General features: G+C 41.9%; 1 protein-coding gene across 1 annotated transcript in view; it reads right to left on the bottom strand.

Annotated features, from left to right (window-relative positions):
• Positions 1-20,399, bottom strand: part of TRARG1 (trafficking regulator of GLUT4 (SLC2A4) 1) — a 50,003-nt gene extending 29,604 nt beyond the window's left edge. The window contains exon 1 of the mRNA XM_077294269.1: positions 19,726-20,399. Within this exon, the coding sequence (XP_077150384.1) occupies positions 19,726-20,127 (402 nt within the window). The 5' untranslated portion in view covers positions 20,128-20,399. The remainder of the gene's footprint in view (positions 1-19,725) is intronic.
• Between the last annotated feature and the right edge of the window lie 5,051 nt (positions 20,400-25,450).

Below are 25,450 nucleotides of genomic sequence, written 5' to 3'. Positions count from 1 at the left end.
AAGCACAGAGAGCAAAACAAGAAAATGCAAACTGAGCACACACTCAAGAGGTCAGACACACAAACTAAATGAAAATATAGCTGTCAGGGAATCCTAGTCTGGAGTGTGGAGGCCAGCAATATTAACCCTGAGAGAGCAGGACATGAACCATGTCCAATACCATGACAGTGATGGTGGATCTAGTGATGCATCATGTACTAATGGTGGTTCTGGTGATGTATTCATGTACTGATGGTGGTTCTGGTGACATTCATGCACTGATGTTTGATCTGGTGATGTATTTATTTAATGATGATGTTTCTGGTGCCATATTAATGTACTATTGATGGCTCTTATGAACGAATTGTGTTCTGATGATGATTTTGGCTTCGTATTCATGTACTGATGATGGTTCAGGTGATGAATATATCACCAAAATCATCATCATCACTACATGAATAAAGAACCAGAACAAGCATTACTAGATAAATTTGTCACTAGTAGCACCATCAGTTTTATGCACGTTGTATTTGTCGTATGGTGGATGTAAAAACCATGAGATGTATCTCTTTATTTATAATGGGAGTCTTTTTATTTTTCATTAGGATATTTGTTAAATGCAGGATACCTTAATTGAAACCAAATGGCCCCGATTATTGTTAGACTTAATTAGTTTCAATAACTATCCTTGCATTCTATATTTAAAATATAGTACGTCAGGGATGAATAGTGCTATTTTCTCCCCTGTATTGTGTAAATAATCAGCAAAAAATGATTGATTCTGTATCTAACTTTGAATTTGCACTCCCTGTTAAGTCACATCCCTAAAGTACACCACTTTTTTTTTTACTTTTGATGACATATTTTTTTGTGAAAAAGGGAACAATTCTAGTGCAAGTGGTCATCAGAGTTTGCGACCTAACCCATCATAGGGGAAGCGGGAATGTGCATTAGAGATCCTTTTACCTTAGTCTCTGAGCCATTCCTTTGCTTTGGGGTTGTGGGGCTCCATTGGTTTCATCTGCCTATGACACCAAAATATTTTGTCCCGGCCCTGCTTGGCGATGTGGCAGAGACTCATCAGTGGATTCAGAAAAGGTCATTAAAGCAAAGTTTATTTTTTTAAAACAAACTGCAGCCAGGGGGTACAAAATTTCTGAAACCAAGAAAACACCTCTATAGGGTTATTCTCGCATCAGGCTTTCATGAATGAGATGGAAAATAACTATCCACCTGTGACCACTGGAGAAGGAGCTACAGAAATCAGTCAAGAGCAGATGAGTTGTGCTAGTTCTGTAGCTTCCATAAAAATAATAAAGGTGTTACAAAAAAAAGTTTCACTCAGCTGCTCTCAGCTATTTCCCTTGTTTGGAGCTGGATGTAGTTATTTCCATCTCAGCCATGAAAGCTGGGATGGGGATAAACCTTTAAAGAAAATTTGTCATCAGGATTTTGCCACCAAATCTGAGAGCAACATTATGTTGAGTCAGAAACGCTAATTTCAGTGATGTGTCACTTCTTGTTGTAGTTTTGACAAAATCCCTGTTTTATCAGGAGATTATCACTCGAGAACTAGTAAACTTGCTGCCATGTAGTACACCATATTTATGAGCTCTGTATAACCCTGCCCCCACCACTGATTGTCAGTTTTCGACCTATGCACAGTGCACAATCAGTGGTGTGGGTGGGTTTTTACACATTTGAGCATTCAGAGTACTGTTAGAGCTGCAGCAGATAAACTGTAATTTTATCAAAACTGCAGCAAACAGCCCAGTAAGTGACACATTATTGGGTTCAGGGTCCCCTCCTCTACAGCTGCTCTCAAATGGAATAGCAAAAACCTGGTGTCAGATTACCTTTAAGAGGTTAAAGTGAAATTAAAAAATTACTAAATTAGATACTTGTGGATAAGATTGGATTCACAACCTCAGAAATGACTAAGTTGGAGCATATACACTATTGTTCTGGATTAGCCTGCAAAGTAGCATCTCAAAACCCTAAATTGATGCAGCCGCAGTCTTGCATATCATTTAACTTTTAATTTCAATAAAGTTTTATTTAAACAATTTAAACTTAATACCTTGTTTTCATAAAAGGAAAGGGAAGATATATTATTCCCTCGCAGGGGAAATTCAAAAAGTTGTAACAATAGTAGTAATGCAATTAACATAGGGGGAAAGCAGACAAAGACAGGGGAAGGATAGAACAATGGGAAAGAGGCAAACGAAAATTCCACAGCATATCATTTAACTTTTAAAGAGATATTATAATTAGCTGACTAGAGGTACAGCTCTCCATTGTACCAGAGCTGCTATCACTCCTGAAAACCTACATCTGTGCAGCAGCCATGCAGATCATTAAATTGCCAAAGAGACAGTACTAACACAAATAAACTTGATATTTTAAATGTGTTACTAGAACAAATCCCAACTAGGAAAACAACTTACTGATGCCGGTCATTCTTATGTAACAGTGGGACACAATCACTGGTTATTAAACATACTAATAGGAATTAGGTCCTAATAAAGAGATATGCCAGTGACGTTACAAATGTGGGCTTCATTGAGTCTAGCTATGCTTCATTGAGCCCTGAGACCCAAGCACCCGAAAGAAGCCTCTCGCTCTACTGTTGGGAGCTTAATAAATCTTTCTTCATAGACCCAATACATAGGATCGATAAGACTCATAAACAATACATTCAAGGGACTTTAATCCATTTAGTCTCTGTGCGCAAAAAGAAATGTGCATCTTTCCAAACTGATCTAGAAAACCAGCTTGCTAGACAAGGATCAGAGAACCTTCAAAAGGAACCTGAAGACGTACCTCTTCCGACAAGCCTACAACCTGCAGTAACCACCGATCCACCAAACCGCTGCACGACCAGCTCTACCCTCACCTATTGTATCCTCACCCATCCCTTGTAGACTGTAATCCCTCGCAGGCAGGGTCCTCTCTCCTCCTGTACCAGTCATGACTTTTATTGCTTAAGATTACGGCACTCATTTTTATTAATAATAATAAATAATAATAAAATAATAATAATTATAACAAATCATATAATCTTTATACCTTAGTAAACTCAGACTTGATATTAATTTAGAAGAACTAAAAAGCATACAAACAACACTCAGAGAGAAAGAGATCTGAAATAGAAGCAGGTCTCCTTCTACAGATACATTAATAAACGCTTGTCCGCCAGCTGAGAAACAGTCACTCAACACTGTGTTCTCCATATTCAACAAGTAGGTTCACCAAACATCTCATTCAGATAAAATGTACAAAACTTTCAGTGCTTTCTATCAAAAGCTCTACTCCAATAATTTTGAACCCTTGACAGTTTCTAAATAATCTAAAGGTCACTAAATTTACCTACTCTACAGCTGCAGGATCCAATGTCAGAAGAAGAGATTGAGGAGGTAATAAAGCACCTGAAGAGGGGTAAGGGCAAAGGACAAGATGGCTTGTCGGCCTTATATTACAAAAAAAATCATATCCATCCTGCCTCCGCGTATTAAAAAGTGCTGTAGTGTCTTGCTACAAGAATCTGAAATTACTCAATTTTATACCACCAACTTGGCTGTAATCTCCAAGAAAAAATGTGATCATATCAAGCCGAAAAAATGTGATCATCTCAAGTCTAAAAACTACAGACCCATATACAGTATTTACTTAAAGAAGCACTTCCATTAACCTTTTATCCCCTAAGCCATTGTAAATGTTAGTGTACTGTAGTGTCAATGTGTTAATAAAGTCAATGATCGCCGTCTTCTCCGGAATCCAGCACCATTCTGCTCCTCTTCAAAGTCATGTGACAGCAAATCGCACTCTCCAGATCACACTGTGTATATGTACGTGACCCAAAAGTGGCTTCTACCATGTAAGTCTATGAAGCGCCAGAACGAGGCTCACTAACGTTTAATAAACCGATTCCAATATGCTACACAGAAAAGCGTAAAATACAACTTTACAGCATCAATGATTTTTAGAGCAGAATCCACAACAACCCTGCTTCTTTTTCACACTTTAATTATTAGTGTAATTATCCAATGATTTTGCTATCAGTCTTGCTGAGACTAGTAGTTTTCCAAGCAATCACCACCAACAATACTATCACAAGTTTTCCTTAAAGAACAACCAATCATAGAGCAGCACAGCTGGACAATTAGCTTCCAGTTACGGTGACTTATTATACTCACAAAATAATAGAAGAATAAATTATTTGGAAACAAATATATCCAACATACAAGCTTCTTCCCGACTCTAGGTTTCACTCATAGGTTTCTTCCTGAGGTTTCCCCAAGCAGAAGCTTAACCCAGGGTCATGTAGAAACTGTAGAATTCTTGTGAGTACAAAATAAAAAAAAACAATTGAAATCTAATTGTCCATCAGTGCTGCTCTATGTCTGGTTTCTTCTTTAAGGGAAACTTATGACATGATCATTGGTGGTGATTGCATGTGGTACTACTGAACTCAGCAGGACTGATAGCCATTAGTGATGAGCTATCAGCTTGATTACATGTGGGGATTCCCTTGCAACCAGGCAACCCCCACATGTACTCAGGCTGGCTAGTAGCTGTAAATCATTCAGCTGCAGCGAAGAAAACTAAATCTCCGAGCACTAAAAAATACTCGGAGGTCACTCGAGTGTGCTCGAGAAATCTTGAGTACCGAGTATTCTCGCTCATCACTAATAGCCATATAATTCAATGAATTGAATGAAACTGTAAGGCTGGTTTCACACTTGCGTTTTGATCTGCAGCGTTTTTAAAAAAAACGCATGTGGGGAAAAAACACATGTAAACGCGGCAAAACGCCGTGTTTTTTTAACGCATGCGTTTTTGCGGGAAAAAAAAAAATTGCGGCAAAACGCGGCGTTTTCCCGCGTTTACATGCGTTTTTTCCCGCGTTTGCGTTTTTGAAATGCATGCTGAGAAGTGTGACAGCTGCCAAACATCAAAATCAACTAGAAAACACACTATTAATAATAGAATTAGCTAGGGTTAGGGTTAGGGTTAGGATCCCTAGGGTTAGGGTTAGGGGTATCTTTTTATTAGAATGTCCTGGTCACCAGGTCACTGATAAGCCACCCCCCACCATCAAGGTGATAAAGGGATCCTAACCCTAACCCTACCCCTAACCCTACCCCTAACCCTAAGCCACCCCCCACCATCAAGGTGATAAAGGGATCCAAACCCTAACCCTACCCCTACCCCTAACCCTACCCCTACCCCTAACCCTACCCCTAACCCTACCCCTACCCCTAACCCTAACCCCACCCCTAACCCTAACCTGAAATACGTGGCACTGAAATACGTGGCACTGAAATACGTGGCACTGAAATACGTTTATATACGTATATACGTATATAAGTGCCACGATATTTCAGTGGCCACGTATTTAAGTGCCACGTATTTAAGTGCCACGTATTTAAGTGACACGTATTTAAGTGCCACGTATTTAAGTGCCACGTATATAAGTGCCACGTATTACACGTATTTAAGTGCCACGTATTTAAGTGCCACGTATTTCACGTAAATGCCACGATATTTAAGTGCCACGTATTTAAGTGCCACGTATTTACGTGCCACGTATTTACGTGCCACAATATTTCAGTGCCACGTATAACCACGTAGTTATAGTATTTATAGTACGTGGCACTTAAATACGTGGCACTGAAATAAGTGGCACTATGACTGTCAGAAAATGATCATTAAACGGTTAGGGGTGAGGTTAGGGGTAGGGTTGGGGTTAGGGTTTTCTTGTTTTTTTTGTGTTTCCTTGTGTTTTTCTATAAAAACGCATGCGTTTTTAACGCAAACAAACGCATGTGCTTAAAAACGCATGCGTTTCCATAGACAGCAATGCATTTTTTGCCACGAAAAAACGCATGCTTTTTTTCGCGGCAAAAAAACGCCGCAAGAAAATACTACAGGTAGCATTTCTGCAAATGAACGCAAGCGTCAAAAAACGCATGCGTTGCCGAAAAAAGCAGCAAACTGCATGTGAAAAAACGCATGCGTTTTTAATGTTAAGTATAGGGGGAAAAAACGCATGCGTTTTTTAGCGCTAAAACGCAGCTTACAAAAACGCAAGTGTGAAACCAGCCTAGTGAGATGAAGCAGGAGGATTCCGGATTATGTGGATTCTGCTCTAAAGATCGTTGATACTGTAAAATTGTGTTTTGCCTGTTTTTATTGTTAAGGATGTTGGACTGCTTTATTGAACTATTCCTTGCTCCGATCTCACTGGTGTCCTGGCGGTGTAAAGAGTGCCCAGTGTAATAAATAGAGTGTCAAATTTGGATTCTTACCCTCTATTAGTACAAGCTCCCTACTACAGCCCCCGTCTCCATATAGCAAAAGGAATTCACCAAGGAATCCTGTTGTCTCCATCGCTATGTATTCTAGTGATTGAGCCATTGGCAGTGGCCATGAGGCCACAGCACACACAGATATCATTGCGTTCAACCTTTCTTCCGCGCAATACAAGCCAAGTCTTTTCGCATATTATTTATTCATGACCATTACGCATCTACACATTGCAATTTCTAACTTTTTTGACCTTCTGGGCTGGTTTGAATGGATATCTGGCCTCAAGATAAATGCTGAAAAATCAGAAGCTCCTAACACACTGCCTTCCAAGAAAATAGTATTATTTCTCAATTTGGATTCCAAAAGAAAGACCGTTATCTTACGTCTTTAGGCATCAACATTCCCATCAGTAAAAACTCTGCTTAAGTTGAACTACTCTCTGCTTATTGGGAAAATTATGGAGGATCTGTCTTGATTGTCTACCGCTTCACATTCTTGGCTAGGTCAACTTCATGTGATGAAAATAATTTATTTTCCAAAATTTTTCTATCTCGTTTGCTCCTTCCCCATTCTAATCTCAGCCAGGGTGTTTGCACAAATTAATCATATTTTTTTTATTTTAATAATAATTAATGTTTTCACAATTTTTCTACCAAGGCAAGCACTCTAGTATTGTGGAGACTGCCATGTTTAGACACAGTTTTGTAGGAAGGTTGTCTCACCCCAAATTTCTCTGTATTACAAAGCGGTGCAAATTCTCAGAATACACAATAGCAAATGTAGATAGAAAATTCTAGATTTAGCTTTATCCTCCCTATATACTCTGCAAGGATTAATGTGGGATACTGGTCCTATTGTTGAGGGTATTGCAGGAAAAGCTCCTTTCTCGTCACATTCCCTCAACTTGTAGAGACGAATGCATTTCAAATTTCAATTACAAAACCGACCCTCACACGTCCTATCTTTCTTCATAATAACCCCATGTTCTTGCAGGTCAAGACACAACGCAACTGAATATCTCTGGTAGAAGCACAGGGGGCTCACAATCCTAAGTCCTCTGAAGTCTGGAAACAGGCTTTTACAATTTCTGAATTCCAAAAACACTTCCATTCCTCCATCCAAAACTTTCCGTATTAACCAAATAAACCACTTTATTAATTCACTTCCTTCCATGTCTTCTATAGCCATTGCCACAAGGGTTGAAAGAATCTGCATTTCTGATCCTTTTGGATGAGGTGTGATATCTTTTATTGTACTCACAGTTTAATTCTCCTCCCCATGGTACTGAGATCCATTGGCAATGGGAGATGGATCACCTGTAAGATGGTGGCACTGCTGTGACATCCTCTCTATGGGTAGTAACTAAGTTTCTTTAACTAAACCATTCCTCAATCACTGGCACCGAGTGTATCGTGTTCCCACTTCCTCTTCGGTTTCTGATCACTGCTTCACAGGCGGAGACCATTGGTACCTACTGGTTTTGTCTTATTGTGAGTGTCCGGTGGAGAAAAGTCGGCTCTCTAGTTCCTGCACTCATTGGATCATTCTGCTCTTACTCAATGGTTATTTTGTTGGGAGACAAACCTCTTAACGTTACTAACAGGACTCATCACCTCGTCCATATACTCAATATGGCCACTGGGATCCACAGAGCCATTTGGTTGAAATCTTCATCTCTATCCTTACTTTTAGGCAAACATTGTCTTAATACAATCACGCTTTAAGTGTATTGTGGTCAAAATATCTGGCATCCTATATCATTTCTATAATATCCGGACCCACTGGCTGGGCCACCTCTCCGATCCTAAAAATTGTTTTGAGCGAGCCCTAAAGTTGAACTTTCAGGGCCGAGTGTCTGAGTGTCATCAGTTTTTCTTGAACGGAAGTTTCTCCACCTTCTTCATCCTGACAAAAAAATCGGACTGCACTTGGATGTCATTCGAGTGCAATCTGATTTTTTCACAGACACAAAGACTTGCATTGCAAATTTTGAGCCGCCGCTTGGATCAAAATCGGACATGTCTACAATATTTTCCGTGGACCATTCGGTCCGAGGAAGGAATCGAACAGGTATAAAACAGAGAGTACCTGTGCAAGAAAAAATTTTTGTGTGAATGAGCCTTAAAAATGTTATTTGTCTGCGACTGTCTTCTTTTTATAGGGGTTAAACACTGAGAGTGAGAACCATCATTACTAGACTTTTTTTTGTGTGTCTCTTCTGTTGTGTATATTTACAAAATATTAGGATGGTTTTATAGAACTCTCATGATTTATTATAAATATGAAACCTCAGCTAAATGAAATAAATCATTCCAACAAACGACAGCGTCCTCGCCATGAATAAAATAACAATTAGTCGTGGCGCTCACAAATGAGCTGACTTGTAAATCTCGGCATACTTTTGCCAGTTACTTGCAGACACAGGAAACGCTGCCAATACACCAGCAGTTTTCTGCTGCATTAATTTGCAAAGAACACAAACTGGATTCAGCAAGTAATCTCATCTACTTCTTGGCTTCACGCGTTCTCTGTAGCCGCTACTTTCTGTCTAGGGGAATTTTATGCTGTTTCATAAAGTAAAACTGAAGCCTGCACCCACAGTGATGTTTTATTAGCATTTTGGTCAATTAAAAATGTTATGTTTGTTATCTAATGTGCATCTTTGACCCCTTGAATAGTTTGTCCACTTAATTTTTGTTTGAAGAAATATTGTGATTTTGTGGCAATATCTATATGTAAGTATTTTAGCTCTCCTCCCTTGTGAATCAGTGCACACTCTTGGAAGGTAACTTTATTCGTTGAATGCTAGGTGCCTTTTTTCAACATGTCTGATAATAGAGGGGCACATGGCCAGACAGTATCATCAACCTCTTCCAATTGAATCACATCTTTGCCATGTACAATGTTTTTCAACTGAAGTAGACTGATGTTCTGGTCTGATCACGTGCCCTGCCATCGGAGGCCATCTTTAACAGGAGCATTATGCAGTCCATGACTAAGTCTGCTAACAAGCAGATGGTATTTGACAAAAGAGAACGGCGCTGAACCTGTAATATTTATGCCTCAAAATGATGTCCCAAAAATGTGTTAATAGAAAGATAAAACTGTAGTTTCAATACAGTATTTTATAAGCAGGAGATTATCACTGCAGGACTAGATGTCACGTGCAGGCCAGTCCAGCTACTCTTTGTAACCGCGCCCTCAACGCTGATAGGCAGCTTACTAACAATGCACAGTATACACACGAAGCTGTGTTATGCACAGTTCAGCATACTGACCATTGTTCCATCTACAAGCAAGAAAATAGGCATTTTACCAAAATGTCAGCAAGCATCCTAGTAAGTGATATATCGCTGGTATCAGGTTTTCTGACCCTACATCATACTGCTCTCAGATTATATAGCAAACGCTGCTGTCAGATTCCCTTTAAGATGGCCACTGCACAGCGGTTAGTTGGTGGAGAGTTAACTTTCATCTTGGCCGATCAAACACATTAGGCTACTTTCAGACATCAGGTTTTTGCCATCAGACACAATCCGGCGAATTTTGAAAAAAAGGGATCCTGCAAAATTTGCTGCCGGATCCATTTTTTTCTCATAGAGTTGTATTAGTGATGGATTGCGCCTGATGGTCTCACGTTTCATCGTTTTTTTGCCAGATCCGACCAAAATTAGTTTTCTGGTGGCCAGAGAAAACGTTCAGAGGAACGTTTTTTCTGTCTGGCGAAAAAGCACACTGCGACGGATCCTGCGGAAAACGGATGAAACGTGAGGTGAAATGAGTGGATCGATCTCTCTCTCTGAGATTCGGCATGAGAAAATAATCGCAGATGTGATCTGCCCCATAAATTAACACTGGTCTGAGTGCTTTGCAATGTTTTCTCGCATAGCACTGGTCCGTATGGTGTGACCCTGGCCATACAATGAGATAGGGCAATGTGTCCTATGTTGGCAGGTGACCATAGCAGTGTATGGAGGGGTCTGGTTATTTATCTGTACTGCTAAACCAGCCCCCATATCTGTCTGTATTAGTTGTGACAGAGAAGTTGGCCGGCTGAAACCAAAAAGCTGCTGCAGCGTTGATCAGAGGATCAGGACCCTCGCCTAACATAGCTTAGTAAGTTATGCAGTTCATTGTTTACGGCTGATCTACTATATAATTGTCTAAGGGTCACTTCCGCCTGTCTGTCCTTCTATCTGTCTGTCTGTCTGTCACGGATACTCATTGGTCGCTGCCTCTGTCTGTCATGGAAATCCAAGTCGCTGATTGGTCGTGGCAAAACGCCCACGACCATTGCCACGACCAATCAGCGACGCGCACAGTCCGGAAGAAAATGGCCGCTCCTTACTCCCCGCACTCAGTGCCCGGCGCCCGCATACACCCCTCCGGTCACCGCTCACATAGGTTTAATGCCGGCGGTAACGGACCGCGTTATGCCGCGGGTAACGCACTCCGTTTCCGCCGCTATTAACCCTGTGTGACCAAGTTTTTACTATTGACGCAGCCTACGCAGCGTCAATAGTAAAAACATCTAATGTTAAAAATAATTAAAAAAAGAAAAAATCATTAGATACTCACCTTCCGTCGCCTTTCCTGCTCCTCGCAATGCTCCGGCCGATCCATGCAAACGGCATGTTCCGGTGGCAAGGATGGTCTGGGAGAAGGACCTGCCATGATGTCACGGTCATGTGACCGCGACGTCATCACAAGTCCTGCGCGCCTGCGCGAGAAGGACCTGCCGTGACGTCATGGTCATGTGACTGCGACACGGTCATGTGACCGCGACGTCATCACAGGTCCTGCGCGAAAAGGACCTGCCATGACGTCACGGTCACGTGACCGCAACGTCATCACACCCTGGGACCGGAAGCAGCCGACTGCACCCCACACAGGCGACAGAACTACAACGCGCCTGCGGAAGGTGAGTATATGTTTATTTTTTATTTTTTTAACCTGTGACATACGTGGCTGGGCAATATACTACGTAGCTGGGCAATATACTACGTGACTGCCCAATATACTACGTGGCTGGGCAATATACTACGTGGCTCTGTGCTGTATACTACGTCACTGGGCAATATACTACGTGGCTCTGTGCTGTATACTCCGTCACTGGGCAATATACTACGTCGCTGGGCAATATACTCCGTCACTGGGCAATATACTACGTGGCTGGGCAATATACTACGTGGCTGGGCTATATACTATGTGGCTGGGCAATATACTACGTGGCTGGGCTATATACTACGTGACTGGGCAATATACTACGTGGACATGCATATTCTAGAATACCAGATGCGTTAGAATCGGGCCACCATCTAGTTTAGTTATATTTTTCCCTGGAAAGTCCCTTTAAAATTTTACATATTTCAGAGTGACTCTATGTTTTACATCTCTGAATGGAACATGATCTAACATTACAAATTGTTTGCTTCTCCACATTCACCAGTGCTATGATGAATATACACCTAGCATAAAATGAAAAGCTTATATAAAGCCTGCATAGCTATCGTCTGTTCTAGGTTGACCCAGAATTAGGATCACATAACACAGACATATTTCAATCAGTTTTTGTTTTAAAGATCTTGGATAATATAATCAGAATGTAACCCATAATGGTTGCATAGCTGCTAAACGATGTCTCCAGGGATATGCCGTACACTGCCATGATCTGACTCTTTTACAAGTTCATTAGGATATATTTCTCAAATTAAGGCCTGAAGAACATTTATTCATGTCCAATTCCCCAACGGTATGCCACACAGCTGCATTAAAGGGATAATATCAATATATTAACCAGAACAAATTTTCAAAACATAATCATAAATGGGTAAAATTGCAAAGAGCTTGTAAAAACAAATACATTTGAAATTTATCTAGTAGAAAAATCATCTCTGTTTTCAAGAATAGAAGGATTATTAATTTCACTAGATGGAGGCCTGATGCTATCGCATCGGGAGGGCGGTGATGTCACGATGGGAGCAGGCTTTGCAGCGTTGAGAATCTCTCCCCCCATGTGCTCACCCACCTACCCACTCTTTCCCCTTGTGCTGACTTCTCCCCTCTGTGCTCTCTTCTTTGACCTGTCTACCCCATGTGCTACCCCTTGTCTGCTGTCTCTCTCCTTCCTGTGCTGTCCCGTTTGAGCTGTCTCCCCCTGTGTTCTGTCTCTCTCACCCCTGTGCGCTTTCTCTCCCCCATCTGCTGTCTTCTCCTCTCATGTCATCTCTTCTTTCACCTGTGTACCCCATGTGCTCTCGTACACGGTCAGACACAGACCAGTTTTAAAATGAACTTTCGTTTGTGGAAAACCCCTTTAATGTGACCAGCTTCCTCTGCCTGTAGACACGTCGCGCATCTGCCGCCGGGATCAGCCGAATGATTCACTGCACCTGCATAGAATTTGCGCAGACGCAGTAAATCAGATCGCCACCATCTTTGTGCAGGCAGATAGCGGCAGTCACATTATAACTGCACATGCGCTCCTCCTGTACAAAGATGGCGGCGGTCAGTGAATCATTCAGCTGAACCCGGCGGCGGCGTGTTCGCGATGGTGTTCCACTGGTGGTACCGCGCAAGAGGCTGCGTATGGCGTATACAGTGTGTGTGTGTGTGTGTGTGTGTGTGTGTGTGTGTGTGTGTGTGTGTGTGTGTGTGTGTGGTGCATATGGCATATACAGTGTGTGTGTGGTGCATACGGCATATACAGTGTGTGTGTGTGGTGCGTATGGCATATACAGTGTGTGTTTGTGTGTGTGTGTGTGGTGCATACGACGTATACAGTGTGTGTGTGTGGTGCGACGGTGTTCCGCTGGTGGTACCGTGCAAGAGGCTGCATACGGCATATACAGTGTGTGTGTGTGTGTGTGTGTGTGTGTGTGTGTGTGTGTGTGTGTTTGGTGCGTACGCAAGAGGCTGGTACCACCAGCAGTTTCCATATTGAGACACTTGGGTGTCCCAATGTGGAGGTCGGTGAACTTCCGCCGCTTGGAATTCTGGGATCTGGACACATCTGGATGGAACAGGATGTGAAGACATTACAAGGCAAGTATATATTAAGATAGTTTACAGCTCATTGCGAAGGTTACCAGCCACCTGAGAGGAGGCCGATTTCCTAGACAAGTAGCGTGCACTTGCAAGCTTTTTACTATACAGCTTGCAAGTGCTGCTCTGAAGATGTTCATATTGCTGGATCTGGCAAGCTTCAGTGTTCCGGCATTCCTTCGATGTTGGAGAGGCGAACGCACAGTTAAAGAGGTTGTCCATTGCCCTTCAAAGAAACATCCTCAGGTGCCCTTGGCTCCTTCAGCTTAGGACCCTGGAGAAATAGTCAACCTTCTAATTTTCTTCACTCACTCCCATCTAGAGCATTTTGTAAAAATGATAAAACATTTTTTGAAGTGGAATGTTTGAACACTGGCCTCTTACGTACTTTGACATACTTTGTCATTCTCATATTCCCTTCTGATTAATCACCTGGGCCAGTCTAAAGATGGCTTTCAGACCCAATGGGAGAAGGCTCTAGATCGCACCTTGATGAAAGATCAGTGGCGGCTTTTCTTCACTCTGACACATAAATCATCCATTTGCTCTCGATTTCAGGAGGCCGGCTATAAGCTACTCCCTCGATGGTATGGGGTCCCAACTCACCTACGCTCTATATTTCCAGATGCTAATCCCATGTGTTGGAGATATTACATATTCTCTGGTCTTACAAACTTCTTTCCCTTTTCTGGGGAAAAGTACAACTAGTCATTCGTAAATTCACTGATGTTATTTCAGACCTTCATCCAGCGCTCATCCTTCTTCATCACAGTGATATCCCTTTAAAAACTCAATACTGAGAAATTTGATTACGTCTGCTAAACCGTGCTTTCCTTTGTTATGGAAAAGTGACACCACACCGACAATCTCGCCCTGGTTTTCCAAAATGAATGAGATTATGCTAATGGAGGCAGTCACCTTCAAGATCAATAACTCTCATGACAAATTCTACAAAACATGGTTCTATTGGATGGAGTTTAAATTATCTTCTGATTACCTCTACCTTATACACACTTTAGGAGCCTCTCTGTTGTCCCCCTTACCCTCTTTCCCGGATTTCCCCTCCCCCATCGCCCTTTGTCTTTGTGTGTCTCTGTGTTTATGGTTTTAGCCTCCTCTCCTGCTTTTTTTTTTTTATCCCCCTTATTAATTTACAGTTTTATGTAACAATTCAACGTGTAAGTTTGAGTCTCTATGCAGGTAATATTATATAACACACTGAACCAATGTACAACTTGTGATTCTACCTTGGATTGTGTTTACTTTACTTTATTTTGCTTTAAATGCTATGAAAATACTGTTTATTGTTATTTCCATGTGGTCCTGTTGACCTGCTATTTCCGCACAATTAGTGACTTGTGTTTACATTAATATTTATCTTTGAAACCTAATAAAGATACATTTATTAAAAAAAAAGAGATGTCCACTACTTTATCATTGATGACCTATCCTTAGAAGTAGATCTTTGAAAAATGGAGTTTTAGAAGTTTTTTTTTTTTTTTTTAATTTTAGCACTTTGGTCCCCGATTCATCATTTCCATGTTTTTTCACATCATTCAACATTCACGTCACTTTCCTTTATTGTCTTGTATTGGTTGCCCTTTTTTAACCCAATTCCTTCAAATGGTGCATGTGATTCATGAATTTGCTGCAAAATGAAAAATGATCTTTTTTCCTGTCTTGTTTTTTTTTTTTGGGTGTACTTTGGTCACAAAATTCATAAAAATTGCACCAAAATTATGATGTACTCAAAAACATACCAGGGAGGAATTGCAGGAGCGTTGCACCAAATTTTTGCAACATTTTAAAAAGTAATAATTTATGTATTGGGGAAAAAACATTTGGAATCACTAAACTCCATCCACAAAGCGGAAAACAAAAAAAGAAGGCAATTACATATAAAATAGACTTTAAAAAGCCACAAACAGATTAATGAATGAAATGCAAACAAAAAAAGACGTAAAACACACAAAGCTAGACAAAATAAACAGATGCAAAGGCAATGATAAACAGTGGCCTTTGACTTTCATTCATAAATGAAATAAAAGGAGTGTGCGAGATCCATTATATGATAGATCTAAAGACAGCCCAAAGACCTGTGCTGCCACATAAATAGATGTAATGGAGTACACTGGGGTTCCATTACTATGTTTTAATGTCATCAAAATTAGAGAAATCTTGATGGAAATCTGAAAGAAATGGAGAAGTGAAGAGTCTTAAGGTACCTTCACACGAAGCGACGCTGCAGCGATAGCGACAACGATGCAGATCGCTGCAGCGTCGCTGTTTGATCGCTGGGGAGCTGTCACACAGACCACTCTCCAGCGACCAACGATGCCGAGGCCCCCAGGTAACCAGGGTAAACATCGGGTTGCTAAGCGCAGGGCCGCGCTTAGTAACCCTATGTTTACCCTGGTTACCAGCGTAAAAGTAAAAAAAACAAACAGTACATGCTCACCTGCGCGTCCCCCAGCGTCCGCTTCCTGACACTGACTGAGCTCCGGCCCTAACAGCACAGCGGTGACGTCACCGCTGTGCTTTCACTTTCACTTTAGGGCCGGGCTCAGTCAGTGTCAGGAAGCAGACGCTGGGGGACGCGCAGGTGAGTATGTACTGTTTGTTTTTTTTACTTTTACGCTGGTAACCAGGGTAAACATCGGGTTACTAAGCGCGGCCCTGCGCTTGGTAACCCGATGTTTACCCTGGTTACCAGTGTAAAATATCGCTGGTATCATTGCTTTTGCTTTCAAATACAACGATACACGGCGATCGGACGACCAAATAAACTTCTGGACTTTATTCAGCGACCAGCGACATCACAGCAGGATCCTGATCGCTGCTGCGTGTCAAACTAAACGATATCGCTAGCGAGGACGCTGCAACGTCACAGATCGCTAGCGATATCGTTACAAAGTCGTTTCGTGTGAAGGTACCTTTACTTAAAGAAGCACTCCTCCTCTCATCAATGTTTTTATCCTCTTAATCCTCTTATTATATTTCAATCATCATATTATATAGCACTGTGTACTTACAATTGCTCATTTTGCCTTTGTACCCAGTTAATTCTTCTATTTTCTCTGCTCTATGTAGAAACAGGAAGTCTCTTGTCCCTGCGTTTATCACCCCCGTCTTCAACTCCTGGCCCAACTACTCCCTCCTCTGACCTGCTATTGACTTTTGCAGTGACTTGTGTCTCATACAGGGAAAATTTACCTCCTGTTTCTGCTTAGAGCTTAGAAGGACTCAGCTCTAGTGATGAGCGAGTATACTCGTTGCTCGGGTTTTCCCGAGCACGCTCGGGTGACCTCCGAGTATTTATGACTGCTTGGAGATTTAGTTTTCATCAAGGCATCTGAATGATTTACAGCTATTAGCCTGCTTGATTACATGTGGGGATTCCCTAGCAACCAGGCAACCCCCACATGTACTCAGGCTGGCTAGTAGCTGTAAATCATTCAGCGGCCGTGATGAAAACTAGTCATAAATACTCGGAGGTCACCCGAGCGTGCTCGGGAAAACCCGAGCAACGAATACACTCGCTCATCACTACTTAGCTCGTCAGTTTTTAATCACATGATGTCATAGACCTAATGGAAAAGAGAATAATTAACTGAGTAGAAGGGCAAAATTAGCAATTGTAAGTACTTACCTCTGATGCCGTCACCATTCCAGCAATGTCGGCTTTGGCTCTCCCAGGGCTCTCGTGACATAATGTCACACGATCCCTGCAGCCAATCAGCGCTGACTTCACTCTCCTTCAGACGAATCACATACATCCAGAGAAAGTGAGAGAGCAGCAGCTCTAGTTTCCTCTGGATCTGTGTGATTTGTCCGAAGGAGAGTGAAGCCAGAGCCGATTTGCTGCAGGGATCATGTGACACAACAATGACATGTGATCCCCGCAATAGCCAGCGCTGACACCGCTGAAACAGCAGAGGTGAGTATAGGTGTTATTATTATACAAGGAGGAAACACAAGGACTGAGATGGGGTTGTTCAAGTAGTGCACAACCCCCTTAAATCTGTTTTTCCAGAATTAACACTTAGTTATCACCTTTCCACAGGTGATCGCTGGCTTGTCCAACCATTGGGACTTTCCTGATTATGAGAACATGGAGGCAAGTTCTCATGATAAACATTGATGAACAAGCGCAACTCAACAGTCCACAGAACTGACAGATAAAACTAAACGATTAATATTATTTTAGTTATTCCTTTGAAAAGTACTCCAATATCATTGTATTAACAGATACCCAACAATCCTTCATGTATACCCTCAAGTTGTGAACATAAATGTAGTACAAGATGAAACGTGAAATGGCCAAATGCTTTGTCACATACATGGGTCAGCGTGTGTGAAAACTGCAAACGCTTCATCAAATATTCTTAAAACATTTTAATAATGAATGAACATTTGTGTAATTCTCTGTAGGGTTTAAAGGGAACAGTGAGCCACAAATGAACTTCCAAATAGCTTTTTACATGAAATGTTATAGATGTAAGAGTTATGGTGAAGATCATATTAGGAGATTATATAGTAAGGTGATGTTCGATGCTATTCCTTGCAATGGCTAGAATGAATGTCATATAAAGTTCCTTATCCTTGACAACCCAGATGATGGCTAATACCTACATATCAATGCCATTAAGACCCTACCAAAATGATCTATGGATAACAGACTGGATGTGTGCTACTATCGCACCTTGTCATAGTGCAAATAGTGCACTGCCCGTAATATGTGATTGTGAATTGTTCCTCGCTTTAATTAATGCAGGACCACGGAGAGCTCCTGATCGGAAATGCCCTATCATTACTCTACAGATTCTATACAAACTATAAATCTTGTGTGATGCGGCAGTCTCCTCCCTAATAAACTCACTCTCCTGTTTCAGAGAGAGAGAGAAGTCATCAGTCCACACATTTATTATACAGCATACTGCAGTCGCTGTCGACATGTAAATGATATATGCCTATTACAGCTTCAGGGCTAGGGATTTGGCCAAGCTTAATCTTTTTGTTTCTACATAGCTGTGAATTAAAGATGAATGAAAGTAAAAAATTGAAGCCAACCAAGTCTGCAGGTCTGATGTAAATCCCAGAGCTGAGTATTGATCCACATCTATCTGGGAATCGATAGCAATGTTTTATTAGGACATTAAAGGGCCCCTCCCATGCAGGCAGTGGACGGACCCTTTGCATTTGTTAAGCAGTCAATTCCATGCGATCCCCCCCTCCTATTACACAGAATATATTTCAACCTTTTCTATAAAATAATTTAATGGTTGGAGGAAGAACCACCAATAAAGCAAGACGTGAACATAATAAAGAGCTGAAGAATTATTTTCCCATCTGTTTACAAAACAGTATAATGTTTGATACATTCTAATAATCTACAATGTGTCCCAACGACAAACGTAAACTGTGTTGTAATCAATTGAGATCCTTGATTACTTAAAGGAAATCTCCGCCAGCCATTATTTTGAGCAAATCCTTAATCTATTAATTGAGTAGCTTCTCTTAATAAGTAATAGAAAATCAGGTCATTGGTAAAAAAAACAGTATAATATTTTCCATCAGCTCGTGAGTTGTTACACTTATTATATTTGTGATATTTGAGCATTGTGAAGGGCCAGTTCATGAGTTGACGAGCATGCAGTAGGATAGTCCATATCTTTTGTGTGCCATATACCCTGGGGTGTGTTTTAGGCGGCTGATACAATCATCCATTGTTGAAGGAATAGCAGTGACTCTAGCATCAATATGGACAATGGCTGGATAATGCTGACCTTTCACTAAACAGTATTGGAAGTTCTTGCTCAAATGACGCAAGCAGGGGTTAAATGCTGAAAAGCAGCATCCAGTAACACATAAATCCCCCCCAGCTTGTCATGCATGCACACTCCCTGCTTTTCAGTCTGATTAAAAGAACAGGCTCAATATCCAAGTGCTGAGATGGCCAGAAGTAAATTGGATGCGGGAAGCAGCAGGGAGGAGTCAGTGCCTTCCTATGTCCCATTAATAGGGATGGTATTTGTAATATGGTACAGTAAGACGCACATGGAGGGCATGCTGCCAAAGCCATCCTATACCAGGAACACCCGGCTCTATAGGATAGCAGCATGGGTAGAGATGTAACATCTTCATCATGCAGTAGCTTATACTCTATGTCTATCATATACTGTTGTGGAAATCCGTGTGTGCATTGTTTCATTACCACTGTTGGGTGGGGCCTCGCATGCAAACAGATGCAGCAATTACTTTTTTTTAATAGAATGTTTCGGTTTTATATCAAACACAGAATTCTAATAATATTAACCATAAAGCAATTCATGCAGTGCACCCTGCCACAAAGTGCTCCACCATGCCACTAGCAGTTGGGACTGTACTCACCATGATGGAGAAGACCAAGGCCACTATGTTGACTGGCCAAACAGGACAAAAACAGGATAAGATGGCCAAGACCAGATAATCAGTGGGCCTGTTTTGCTCCTGGGCGGTGGTGGTGGCTGTAGAAGACGCCCTGGCAAGGCTGCCTCTGGAGGGCGAGAGGGGTGCAGACTCCAGTTGTCCTGCAGAAACTGACTTGTAGGGCAGACTGTGGCCATTCTGGTCCAGGTCTCCTATAGACTTTTCGCTGGACATGGTAACTGAGAACGACTTCTTCATCCCATTCTCTTCTTTTGCCTCGGAGGCAGATGTCAGGAGTTTCTCAGTTTCATGGGCATCTGCAGGTAAAGGGTTACCTGATCCACTCAGCGTCTTCTCATACTGGGCATCTGTGTTAATGGCCATGACAGTGATAGACTTCTCCACCACACTGTCTATTGCAGTATTTACAAAAGTGATAAAAACTTCTCTTTCAGAGCCGCTAAAATCCCATGGAGACTGTACGACAAAGGCTAATGCAAAGTAGCAAATGTGATGTGCGTGATGGAGAAGAAAGGGGTCTTGTTAGGTTATAGAAGAGCAGAATGGAGAGTTGGGTGGTGTAGGATCCTATGTGAAGCTCTAGCTCTTTGGTAGGTTTGCTGCAGACTGCTGCTGCCCTGCCCCAGCCTCTGCTAAAGGCTTCTCAAGTGGAATCGTCCTCTCAGGACGAACCATCTCAGATGCTGGGCTGATGACACAAGCAGATTATTGCAGTTTTCACAGTGAACAGCATCACTGGATTCTCCTGGGTGTTAACAGTGGAATTCCTCATCTCTTCTCTCCAGCCATAAAAGCTTTTATTCTTAACTGATGTTCTTCAGATATTCAGAACCTCTTATAACATAATCGTATCCTTTCCTGTACTTTCACATTCACATTATGCTAGATTTTATTTTTATTAGCAGATTGAAAAGAAAAAACAATCCTAGCGGTTTGGTTGATATATACAGGACACGGTAATATCTTTTTAACTGCAGGCCGGATTTGTGTTAACTTCTATGATATTTTCTCACATTTCACTGAATTTATTAAAAAAATAATGCGTTGTTAAATACCATAATAATTGTCAATAAGATAACAGCTTGGTAAGACTCGGTTGAAAGGAGAAATTATTATCATTCCTTTCCTGGCTCGTTATCCAGAATTAGGGTAATGTAATTGGGCAAATGAGAAACACTTTAGTCTGGCATCTTTGCAATTTCCCTTAAAAAAATCTTAATAAAGAGCTTAGTTAAGAGGGGTCTCATCATGGTGACTCTGCGCTAAAGGAGATTTAGAAATAGTTGTGTGAGCACATAGCGATCCCTGTGTCTCCCAAGAACCTATCATAATGATGAAAGTGGGTTTTTTTTTATTTTATTTTATTTCCACTACTATTCCGATGTTTATTTTTTAATTACATGATACGGTTCCAGAGATATGGGCCTTTTTATTTAATATTCATCTTTATGGTCTTTACAAAGGGTGCATGGATAAAAGCATCCTCTGGGGTGTGGTGTGTTCACGCTGCTCTGCATTATTATCCTATGAGCAACGCCAAGGGGGTACAGACCATAAAACTTAACACTAAATAAAAAGGCCCATAACCCTGGAACCGTATGGCAGATTTAACAAAAATAAAGAATGGAGTAATCAAGAGAGCAGCAGGAATAAAATAAGAGCAAAAAACGGCTAGTCATGACATGATGACAGGTCCTTTTTAATGGAGACTAACTGCATATGTAAACCATTTCTCTAAAAAAAATGGAGACCAGACTTCACTTTTATTGATATCAATGGATGTCCAAAAGCAGTCACTCTCCATTAAAGTTTTTTTTAGATATATATGAAAAGCACAGTGCATTTATCTGTTCCTATACTTCCCACAAAATATAGGCTGATCACAAGGTGCCTTGCTGCTTAGAACCCCAGTGATCAGATGGAATTTGTCAACCTGGAAGAAGGTATTTAGTTACCTTGCAGAGAAAATGAAGAATTGTTTGAGGTCTCACTGAAATCCATGGGCTGACCATGTAAAACATGGTGGACAGACTAGGACCTCCAGAAAGAGGGACCATCTTTACAGTCACTCTCCACTACAATTGTTTAAATAACGTAAGCCCCAAATTATGTACACCTCTATTATATAAGAAAGCTTTATGAGCTATATGAGAAAAAAACAAAGATTACGGCAAGTAATCACCATGGGGTAGGTCTTTGGGGGCTCACCCGCCATCCCATTCATTCTTCTAGGGCTGGAGGAGAAAGCTGAATACAGGTCCTGGCCAGTCCAGACAGAATGAATGGAGCAGCGGTTGATCATCTGCACTGTCTATTCTAATAGACATAAAATAGAATAATAGACTAATATAGAAGATGCCACTGTCCCTCTGAATGGGTGAAAACCTGTTTCATTGGGACAAATCCCTTCAATAGAATCTGGCTATGTATATGAAGTACCTTTTCAAGGAAATGGAGAGTTAAATAATCTTGTTTTTGGACTGGATATGGTTCCAGCAAGTGGTCAATTGTGGCCATACCTAGTGGATATGTAGCGCCCCCACTGCCGCAGGGCCGAGGGGTACTCGGTACCGGGCCTCTGAGTCTCTGCTCCGGGGTTGTCACGGTGGCTAGGCCCGGTCCGTGACCCTGCTGAGGGGCGTACAGTAAATGATAGATGTGGATGGTGGTGGTGGTGCGGTGCAGTAAATAACGAGGACACCAGGTTGCAGTCTCTTTACTGAAGATCTCTGAGTCCTCAGTCCGGAATTGGGTTCACCAGGCTGCGCAAGTCCGGCCGGTCCAATGGCACCTCCAGAGTTCTCCTTGCAGGTGGAAATCTGTGCCTACCTGCTAGCGCTATGTGTTGCGGTCCTTCCCTGCTGTGCTTACGGAAAGTCCCCACAACTGTTGTGTCCGTTTCTTAAGTTCCCTCACAACTCGATCAGATGATGTTCTGCTAATCCTCCGTCCCTCCCTGATGTTACGGTTAGGACGGCACCCGTATGACGGGTAGGCTCGGAGCTCTTCCGGGACCCTAGAGTCGCCCCTCTCCACAAGTTGCCCCCCAAGACTGCATAGGTGATATAGGTGAGACAGCCCGCCTTTGACTGACTGTCCTGCCGTTGGTTTGAAGTATTGCCTGAAGCTGAATATAGTAATACTTCCTCGGCGTTCCGGCCGCTGGTTGTGCGCCTCAGTAGGATGTTGCCTCGGTCTTACAGCACGACTCCTACTGGTATTCTCCTTCTTGCTTTGATCTCGTTTCTCACTCAGCACAATATATCTCGCTTCTATTCCTTTCTTTGGGCACCGCCGCTATACTGAGCAGGCACGGTCCCGTTACGTTCTGTCCAGTTGCCAAGCCTCTGTCAGGATCCCACCCCCGACAGGGGCCCTACCGAATCTTCCCTCACAACACCCTCTGCCACAAGGTGTTGCCTGGTTCCAACCCAGTCAGCTTTCTAACTAACTTCCTGCCTGACCCCCAGTTTTACCAGTATGTGAGGAGTGGCCTAATGAATAGAACCCTTAGCTCCCCCTGGAGGCCCGGCTGTGAAATGTATTGGTGTCTGTGATACCTGATCAGATGAACTCCTTCAGTGCCATCGGACGCACCATAGCTCCCCTTAGCGGCGGAGCCACAGTACTGCAACGACCAGGACTCTGGGGCGCTGCAGATATGCCATAAAATATTGTCATGGGAAAATGTTCCATATATTTAATAATATATAGTGACATGTTCTCACTAATTAGCTGATAAAAAGGAGAAAAAAATAATACTAATGCAAGGAATGTGAATGTTTTTCAGTACTCAGCAGATTGATGAGTGTCTATATGGGTACGATGTTGACTTGGGAAATGCTGTTATTTAATTTTATTTCCTTCAGATCTGTGAGGCCACGTCTAGCGACGCCATTCAAGAATAATTTCCTTTCAATGCAGTTCATCCTCACAAAGCTACAATAGCTGACAATGGCTTTTAGTGCTCTCCTAACATAGCACAGAAATGTTGACTAAGTATTTATAATTTCGTAAGGGTCAGTTCTTCATCTAATAGGGTGGAATTTAGATTATTTAGGTCAAAATTTGGTAATTTTTATATTGGAAGCCTGTGCTGTTTTACACATTCATCAGTTAGCTGGATTCCAGAGCAAATATAAGTCATCAATTGATATAAGTGGGGTTAGTCAGGAGCATAAAGAAAAGGGAGAGAGGGGTCTGCAGCACTGAGGAAAAGCAGGGTGTTGTTGGGAAATGTAGTTATAGTAGTACAAGAATAGGACTGTACATTCAGCTATGTAAAGCTGGAAGCACAACGGGGTAGATGGAGATGAAAAAAGACACAAGGTACAAGAGAGAATCTATATGTTGCGCTCTGCCTGTACTTTAACAATAAGCATGCATTTACTTGTCTTTGTGAACAATAATACAATTGTGGGAATTATATTTTAAATTCTATGGGCATATTTGGCATGGAAAATTATTTTTACATTTGTTAGTTGTTAGTTTTCGTTAATAAGATTGCATTAAGTTTGACAGCAGAATCTTCATACCTTCACTCACTTTTAGATTGCTTGATATGCAGTTTGCAGCCTCATCCAAGTTACAGATTTATCTCCTGCAGGAGTCGCTCTCACAGTAAGGCCTCTTTCACACTACTGTCTCTCTTTTTCCATCACAATCCATCGTTTTGTGAAAAAAACGCATCCAGCAAATGGTACTGCTGGATCCGTTTTTTTTTCTCATAGACTTGTATTAGTGATGGATGGCCATCCGTTTCATCCGTTGTGCACTGGATCCGTCGTAAAATTGCTGTCCGTTGGGCGGAGACAGCGCACAGAGGAAAGTTTTTTCTGTACGTCGGAAAATCGCTCAACAACGGATCCTGCGCTGTCCGTCATTGGCTATAATGGAAGCCTATGGGCGCAGGATCCATCGCTGACTGTCAAAAGCAGGAATCCAACGACGGATGCCGTCTTTTGAATCTGAGCATGCACGGAAGAATTTCCCGTCGGGGAAATTCTCTCTCGCTCTCTCTCTTTTTACTATTGATGCTGCCTATGCAGCATCAATAGTAAAAAGATATAATGTTAAAAATAATTAAAAAAATAAAAAATCATGATATTCTTACCTTCCGGTGTCCCCTGCAGCCTTCCCATGGCCTTCCTGATGCTCGCGATGCTGCCGGCAGCCCCCGTTCCCAGTAATGCATTGCAAAATGACCCGATGATGTAGCGGTCTCGCGAGACCGTTACATCATCACAGGTCATTGCTCACAATGCATTACTGGGAAAAAAAGAGCTGCTGGCAGCATCGCGAGCATCGGGAAGGCTGCAGGGGACGCCGGAAGGTAAGAATATCACTATTTTTTTTTTAATTATTATTTTTAACCTGGGTTGTGTTGTGTATGCATTTTCACAGCAAAAAAACCGCTGCGAAGACGCATACACAACGTGCGCACACAGCCTTCTAGGATGCACTGGAGCCATCAAAAAAACAGCTCCAGTGCATCCGTTTTTTACAGTCAGCACGGGATCCGTCTTTTCAACATTTTGACGGATTGCGACTGATTGTAAAAAACAGAAGTGTGAAAGAGGCCTAATACAGGTAGGATGTGAGGACTGTATGTATCCAGGGAAATGCTGTCTTCTCTTGCTTTCACGTACCAGCACAACTCCAATACTGTACTTATTTCTACTTCATG

Source organism: Ranitomeya variabilis, chromosome 3 (assembly GCF_051348905.1).
Source record: "Ranitomeya variabilis isolate aRanVar5 chromosome 3, aRanVar5.hap1, whole genome shotgun sequence".
NCBI lineage: Eukaryota > Metazoa > Chordata > Amphibia > Anura > Dendrobatidae > Ranitomeya > Ranitomeya variabilis.
Note: the sequence above shows the minus strand (reverse complement) of the source record. Positions and strands in the feature narration are given on the sequence as shown.